Genomic DNA, 8429 nt, shown 5'->3' with positions numbered 1-8429 from the left:
TCTGTGTGTGTGTGTGGCTGTGGCTGTGTGTGTGTGTGTGTCTGTGTGTCTGTGTTTCTGTTTGTGTGTGTGTGTGTTTCTGTGTGTGTGTATTTGTGTGTGTGTGTGTGTGTGTGTGTGTTTCTGTGTGTGTGTGTGTGTGTGTGTGTTTCTGTGTGTGTGTGTATTTCTGTGTGTGTGTGTGTGTGTGTGTGTGTGTGTGTGTGTGTGTGTGTGTGTGTGTGTGTGTGTGTGTGTGTGGCTGTGTGTGTGTGTTTCTGTGTGTGTGTGTTTCTGTGTGTGGGTGTGTTTCTGTGTGTGTGTGTGTGTGTTGAAGAACCTGCTCCAAGACACAGCAGACACTTGTGCATACAGGATGCTGCTGCTGCTGCAGAAAGGCTTTGCCCAGCCCTACAACTATTGCTCTAGTAATTTATCAACAACATTTTTTTATTAGGGTAGCAGCTTTGGGTAAGAGTCCTAAATTCTAAATATGGGGATTTTTCAGAATTCCAGCTTGGCTCTAACAAGAGGGGTCATTCCCATTGGTGGAGGGATATTAGAAAGCTATATCATCAGTCGGATCCTAATATTTTCAATCAGCATTTGACCTGGAAGGTTGGGAGTGGGGAAAGAATCAAATTTTGGACAGATAAGTGGCTAGGGACAGACTACACTCTTGAGCAGAAATATAATCAACTTTCTCGGATTAGTAGACAGCAAAGTTCCCTCATCTCTAGCATGGGTAACTTTAATAATGATAGCTGGGAGTGGGATCTCACGTGGAGGAGGAATCTATTTGATCATGAAAATGATATAGTTGTGCAGTTTATGGAGGAAATAAGCTTCATTCCTATCCAGAGGCATAGTAAGGATTCTATGGTGTGGCTAGCTGAACACCACGGGCATTACACTACTAAATCAGCTTACAAGTTCACCCAAAGTGCCACTTTACTCAATTCTGTGAAGGCTTTGGGAACCCTGTATATCAGGACATAAGGGGTGGATGGTGGAGTGCCTTGACTAGTTCTATCTGGCACCATAGAAACAACCTGATTTTCCAAGGAAGACCTTTTGATCCATATAAAGTTATGGATCATGCTATATACCTAGTTTGGTCCTGGTTCAAGGCTAAAGATAAAGATTTCAATATTAGCTTAAATCATTGGTCTTCAAATATTTCGAATTCCTTTGGATATTCTGCTGGGCTTTCTTAATTCTGTTGTATTAGGGTGGATTATTGGTTGGAGGGCAGCACTCTGGTGCTTTGTAACTTTTATTTCTGGTACCACTGGTACTAGTTTACCTATTAATAATATATATATTTTGCCTTCCAAAAAAAAATTTAGATTGGCACCTGATTCGTAAGACCTATGCTTCTGCTAGTCTGCTGGTTTCTACCTTGTATATTTAGTACCTCTGGTACTCAGTTATTAATACAACTTATAATTTTGCTGATAAAAAAAAAAGATAATACAAGAGAGAGAGAAGGGCAGTGGCAGTCACAACATATATATAGAGAAGGGCAGCAGATAAAATTACAAAAACATTCAACACTAACAATGAACAAGTTATGAGAGTTTAAATCACAGTAAATACTTCAAAGATATCAGTCCAATGAAACAAAGGTCATGTAGACAGGCATAGCATAAGTTACAAATATACCAGTAATGCATACAACAACAATTTCAAATTAGTTTTTGAATCAAAGATATAAATACCTGACTTTGAGGCTTCAAAGATATAATCAAAGCGCTTCCGCAACAACGCCAATTAGCAGTAGTAAATGATAGCCCTAAAAAAAACCATACAGAATACATATCAAAAGACATTATACTGAGAGTGTATTTAAAACCTTTTTCAGTCATTCTATCAAACAGCTCATTGACAATTTTTTAAGAATACATATCATATGAATCTAAATGACAGACCTCTATCCCAAGTGGAAGTCACTCTTAAGAAATCTCTTCAAGTTCAATTGTGGGAGGCAGCTTATGCATATGAATCTATGTTGAGACAAAAGGCTAGAATTAAGTGGCTAAAAGAAGGGGACAGCAACTCTACTTATTTTCACAGATTGATCAATCATAGAAGAAGAAAAAAATGCTATTCCAGGTATTTTCATGGATGGTGTGTGGATTCAAGATAAATTACTCTAAAAGCCACTTTGGTTGTTTGGGTAAATCAGCAAGTTGGTGCAGGGAAGCTGCCCAATTCCTTAATTGCAGTACTTTGGCATTTCCTTTTACTTATCTTGGAATTCCAGTTGGGGTGTCCTGTAAGAGCTGGATCGTGTGGCAGCCTATTGTAAGGAAGTTTGAAGTCAAACTTGCAAAATGGAAGCAAAGAACTCTATCAATGGGGGGCAAAATCACTCTTATTAATTTTGTCCTCTCATATTCCAAGGCAAAAGATTTGAAACACCAAAAGTCATGGAGGATGCTTTATTCCTTTTGTGATCATGGTTGAAGTCTAGGGACAAAAATTTCTGAACTTCCTTTAACTATTAGTCGTCTAATCTTGGAGACTTCTTTGCTAAATTAGGTTCTCTTGTATTTGTGGGGGGTTTTGTTGTTCTAATCCTGTAATGGTGGGCGGTTTTAGATGCACTGCATCTATGTAAATCACCAGTAGTACTTCTGGTGCTGCTGTGTCCTATTATGATTAATATATAAATTATCTTTTGCTTTTCAAAAAAAAAAATTTAATGCGGCTTTACTTGGCAAATGGGGGTGGCAGCTGGCTAACAATCAAGACCAGCCTTGGTCTAGAATTTTAATCTCTAAGTATGGTGGGTGGAAGGAGTTAATTTGTGGTGGAAGGAGGAATTTCAGTTCCCAATGGTGGCAGGATTTGAAGAGTATCTTCCAGCAGCATCACAATGAATGCTTAACTGATAATTTAAAATGGAGAGTGGGAAGGGGGTCCAGCATCAATTTCTGGAAGCATAAATGGATGGAGGACAACTGTACTCTCCAAGGAAAATATCCCCAGTTATATTTAATAAGTAAACAGCAGAATTCATCAATCAATTATATGGGAGATTTTGTGGAGGGTAGGTGGGAATGGAAGTTATCATGGAGAAGGACTTCCAAATGCACTTTAATTTCTGGTCAACCAATCTAAAGGATGTTCTTTCTTAGAGGGGATGGGTTTGTATTTTTGTGGGCTATATTCGGTCTCTCCTGATGGGATGCAGACTGTAATTGTCTTGCTTTTTAACTTTGTATCTTCAGTACACCTAGTACTGAATTTCATATATAATATATTGATTTTTGCTGTGCAAAAAAAAAATGTGTCTTTGTAATCTGTAGTACCACTGGTACTTCTAATTATCAAAGAGAGGGGCTGACTGCCCCTTTCTCTAATTCAGAAATCAGAGATGCTATTTGGAGTTGTGATGGCGATAAATGTCCGGGCCCAGATGGGTTTAATTTTAGATTTATCAAGGAGTTTTGGGGGCTGCTCAAACCTGATTTTCGAAGATTTGTGGATGAATTCCATGCTCATGGAAGCTTTCCAAGAGGCAGCAATGCATCTTTTGTGGCTCTTATTCCTAAGATATCTCAACCCCAGTCTCTAAATGATTATAGGCCCATCTCTCTCATTGGCTGCATGTATAAAGTAATAGCAAAACTCTTGGCAAATAGGTTGAGGATTCTGCTGGATGAGTTAATTGATGAAAGGCAGACAACGTTCATAAAAAATAGGCACATTCTCCATGGAATTCTGATTCTCAATGAAGTGGTGGATGAAGCTGTTCACAGAAAGAAGCCTGCTATGATTTTCAAAGTGGATTTCGAAAAAGCTTATGATTCAGTATCATGGTCTTTCTTGGACTATATGATGACAAGGCTAGGATTCTGTCCTATATGGAGGAAGTGGATTTCTGCTTGCCTTCAATCAGCCACTATCTCAATTCTAGTAAATGGGAGCCCTACAAAGGAACTAGTCCCATCTAGAGGATTGAGACAAGGAGACCCTTTGGCTCCTATGCTATTTAATATAGTGGCTGAGGGCCTTACTGGCATGATGAGGGAGGCTTTGAATAAAAACCTCTATAGAAGTTTCTTGGTTGGGAAGCAAAGCGTCCCTATAAATATATTGCAATATGCTGATGACACAGTTTTTGTTGGAGAGGCTTCTTGGGATAATATTATTGTGCTGAAGTCCATGCTTAGGGGATTTGAAATGGTCTCAGGTCTGAGGATTAACTATGCAAAAAGCCAATTTGGGGTTGTTGGTTTTCAGCCCAATTGGGCTCATGATGCAACCCAACTTCTGAACTGTAGGCAGCTGGACATTCCTTTTCACTACTTGGGAATGCCTATTGCTGTAAAAGCTTCCAGCAGGATGGTTTGGGAGCCTTTGATTAACAAGTTTAAAGCTAAGCTCTCCAAGTGGAATCAGAAGTACTTATCTATGGGTGGCAAGGTCACCTTGATAAAATCTGTCCTCAATGCGCTTCCCATTTATCTCCTATCTTTCTTCAAGATTCCTCAAAGAATAGTAGATAAACTGGTGTCTCTTCAAAGAACATTTATGTGGGGGGGAAATCAACACCATAATAGAATCTCTTGGGTCAAATGGGCTGATATATGCACTCCAAAAATTGATGGGGGATTGGGGATCAAAGACTTGTCCAAATTTAATACAGCTTTGAGAGGTAGATGGATATGGGACCTAGTCTCCAAGCATAAGCAGCTGTGGGCCAGAATTCTAACTTCTAAATATGGAGGATTGATAGATTTGCAGAATGGTAGAGATAAAGGATGGCACTCCCAATGGTGGAAAGACCTTAGAAAGCTTTATCATCAGCCTGAATTTCAAATTATTCACCAGAATATGACCTGGAAGGTTGGTTGTGGGGATAAGGTCAGATTCTGGCAAGATTCTTGGCTGGGACAGGGAGGCAGCCTTCAGCAGAAGTACAATCAATTATTTGTGATTAGCAGACAGCAAAACCTTCCCATCTCTAAAATGGGAAAGTTTTATCAGAATACTTGGAATTGGGATTTTAAATGGAGAAGGAACCTCTTTGATCACGAGAATGAGCAAGCAATAGCCTTCATGGATGATATATCTGCTATATCTATTCATCAGCAGCTGCAGGACTCAATGTTGTGGAAAGCAGACCCTATTGGGATCTACTCTACTAAGTCAGCATATAGGCTCTTGCTACCTACCAACAGACCTGGTCAGCACAGCAGGAACTTCAAGATTCTATGGAAGCTTAAAATTCCCCCAAGGGCTGAGTTGTTCTCATGGAGGTTGTTTAGAGATAGGCTCCCTACCAGGGCTAATTTGCTTAGGAGACATGTGGCTCTACAGGATATTATGTGTCCTCTAAGTGGAAATCACCAGGAGGAGGCTGGGCACCTTTTCTTCCATTGCAGAATGACTGTAGGGTTGTGGTGGGAATCCATGAACTGGACCCGGACTTTGGGAGCTTTCTTAGATGATCCTGCTGCTCATTTTATCCAATTCAGTGATGGGTTTGGGGCATAGAGGAATCACAATAGGCGCTGTATTTGGTGGATTGCTTTAACTAGTACTATTTGGCAGCATAGGAATTCCCTACTGTTTAAGGGCACCCCATTTCAACCTCCCAAAGTGATGGATGATGCGTTATTTCATGCGTGGACTTGGCTTAAAGCTACGGAGAAAGGCTTTAATATTCCTTTTAACCAGTGGTCTACCAATCTTCTGGAGTCCTTCGGTTAATTTGTAATCTATCTCTAATAGTGGGGCTTTTTGTTGGGTTTGTTTTTGGAAGGTGGCACATTGAGTGTTTTGTATCTATTTCACTCAGTACCTCTGGTACTGTATGGTTTCTATATTAATAATACTATAATTTTGCCTTCCAAAAAAAATATAAATTATCTTTGCAGTTCAAAAAAAAATTATTAAATAGAACAGTACCACAGGTACTGAAAATATAAGATACAAGACACAAAAGTGCCACCTTCCAAAAAGCAAAACAAACCCAACAATAACCCAGCACAAGGACCCCAATACATATAATCAGAAATTTAACCAAAGGCCATCATAAGCACCTTTTGAGGTTCAAAAGGAATGCCATGAAACAGCAAGGAATTCCTAAGCAATCACCAGACCTTTCTATTTCTATTTTTTACACATTTAAAACTCAAACATATAAAATAAAAACTATATAACAAACTAACAAAGATAAAGACAAAAAAAAGGAAATATAAACTCACCTCAGTTGGTGCTGCTGCCCATCATTTCACTCTCACAACAAATAGGAATCATGTACCTGCATGGAAGAAATAATCACACAACACACAATGATCAAAATAAGCAAATGCATATAATTAAGCATGATACAATATCAATATTCATGGAAGTAACAATGACTTGTCAAAAATTTGGATGAAATTCAATATGTAAATCAAAGCTTTGTCCCTGAAACCCTCTGTGTAAATCAAAGCTTTGTCCTTGAGACTGATAAGGTTGCTAGTGAACATACAGCAGATTTAACAGCTGTGTTGGGAAAGGACAATATTGACTCATGAATATTTTATCCTTTAACTCTAGAGGGTTGGGTAGTGGTGTCAAGTGGTCAGCCATCAGAAAAATGACCTTGACCAACAATCTTGATGTTCTATGTATCCAAGAAACAAAAATCGAAGCCATTGATTGGAGGATATGTCAGTATTTATGGGCTGACTGTAATGTTGCCTCGGAATGTGCCCCTTCAATTAATCCCACTCTATTTTTAATAAGCAATCAGCAGACCTCCTCAATTAATTCTATGGGGAATTTTGTGGAAGAGAGATGGGAATGGAAGCTAACATGGAGAAGGAACTTTTTTGACCATGAAATTGACATGGTAGCTGATTTTATAGCTGACATCGAGTCAAACAACATCAATCACTACAGCAGGGATTTCCTTTGTTGGAAGTCTGATCCTAATGGCCTATATTCCACAAAGTCTGCTTACAAAGTGCTGCAGGAGGGTCATGCTAGTGCTATTGAGGACAGGGTTCTTAACATCATGTGGAGTCTGAAAATTCCCCCAAGAGCTAGTGCTTTTTCATGGAGATTATTCAAGAACAGGCTCCCTACTAGGGATAATCTTAGAAGGAGGCAAGTGTCATTGGATACATATAGTTGCCCCTTATGTGACCTTGAAGAAGAATATGTCAATCATCTTTTTTTCAACTGCTCCAAGACTAGGAGTCTCTGGTGGGAGCCTATGAGATGGGTTAATAGAGTGGGTCCCTTCCCCACTGACCCAAAGAATCATTTTCTGCAATTCTCTCAGTGGAATAGGCCAACCTACACAGTCAAGAGATGGGAATTTGTCTGGATAGCTTTGTCAGTGTCCATTTGGCATCACAGAAATGGCATGATTTTCAATAATCAGCCTTTTAATCCAGAAAAGGTCATGGATGAGGCTCTATTCCACACCTGGTCCTGGCTCAAGTGTGTGGAGAAGGGTTTCCAATCGCATTTTAATTTCTGGTCAACTAATCTGAAGGAGGCTTTTTCTTAAAGGGGTTGGGTTTGCTTTGTATGTTGTCCTATCTACCGTTTCTCCCTAGTGGGGTTTAGGCTCTTTTTGCCTTGTATTCCTATCTTATTTTCAGTACACCTAGTACTGATCTTTATATATAATATATTGATTTTTGACAGCCTCATGTCTCCCTTCCTGAAAACCCACTAAAAACTGCCTAACCCCCCTGCTGTTACTCCATAATTTATTCTGCAATAACTGCTTAAGGCAGTTACATATGGTCCTAAATCACTACACATTCAGTTACGATTATCCCTTTGTGCCTAACTAGGGTTTCGAAACATCACAACAAAGACACACCATTGAACAATGGATTTTCATCATTAACATACAACAGAGACATACCTTCGATGGAAGCGCAGACACGAACTCCACAAACGTGAACTCGACAATGTGGTTGCAATCACGAAATCGCAGCCCACTTTGCGAAAAACACGAACTAAGGCAGAAGGAGAAACAACAATAAAGACTGGGTTAAAACGACGAACGCCTAATGTTAAAACGACGAACGCCTAATGTTAAAACGAAAGGACGTACCTCAATGGATAAGTGCCAAAGACGATCTCCACAAACACGATCTCCACAATGTGGTTGCAGTCACGGAAGCGCAGGCGACTTTGACACAAGGAGAAAGAAGAAGAACGATAGGGTTCAAGCGCAAGGAGAAAGAAGAAGAATGATAGGGTTCAAGCGCAAGGAGAAAGAAGAAGAACAATAGGGTTCAAGCGTGGATTGTGCAATTTCAGAAGTTTAATTTATAATGATAACAACATCGGTTTTTTAAAACTAACCGATGTTAACATCAACTACGTAACATCGGTTATAATAAAACCGATGTTAACATCGACTCGATAACATCAGTTTTTACAAAACCGATGTTAACAATGGCATACTAACATCGGTTTTTCCA

The 8429-nt window shown here is 39.4% G+C and overlaps 2 protein-coding genes across 2 annotated transcripts in view; both read left to right on the top strand.

Annotated features, from left to right (window-relative positions):
- Positions 1–5487, top strand: part of LOC114398716 — a 14675-nt gene extending 9188 nt beyond the window's left edge. The window contains exons 2-4 of the mRNA XM_028360882.1: positions 317–407; positions 488–962; positions 3294–5487. Of these exons, the coding sequence (XP_028216683.1) occupies positions 317–407; positions 488–962; positions 3294–5487 (2760 nt within the window). The remainder of the gene's footprint in view (positions 1–316; positions 408–487; positions 963–3293) is intronic.
- Positions 5488–6754: 1267 nt separating this feature from the next.
- LOC114398715 lies at positions 6755–7498 on the top strand. Its single transcript, XM_028360881.1, has one exon. It carries the CDS (start codon positions 6755–6757, stop codon positions 7496–7498), a length of 744 nt encoding a protein of 247 aa, XP_028216682.1.
- The last annotated feature ends 931 nt before the right edge of the window (positions 7499–8429 follow it).

Source organism: Glycine soja, chromosome 19, assembly GCF_004193775.1.
Source record: "Glycine soja cultivar W05 chromosome 19, ASM419377v2, whole genome shotgun sequence".
In the NCBI taxonomy this organism is placed as follows: Eukaryota; Viridiplantae; Streptophyta; class Magnoliopsida; order Fabales; family Fabaceae; genus Glycine; species Glycine soja.
The sequence above is the reverse complement of the archived record's forward strand: the minus strand, read 5'-3'. Positions and strand labels throughout refer to the sequence as shown.

Coding starts and splice junctions, on each gene's coding strand:
- LOC114398715 (XM_028360881.1), top strand. CDS start 6,755: ATGGGGAATTTTGTGGAAGAGAGATGGGAATGGAAGCTAACATGGAGA.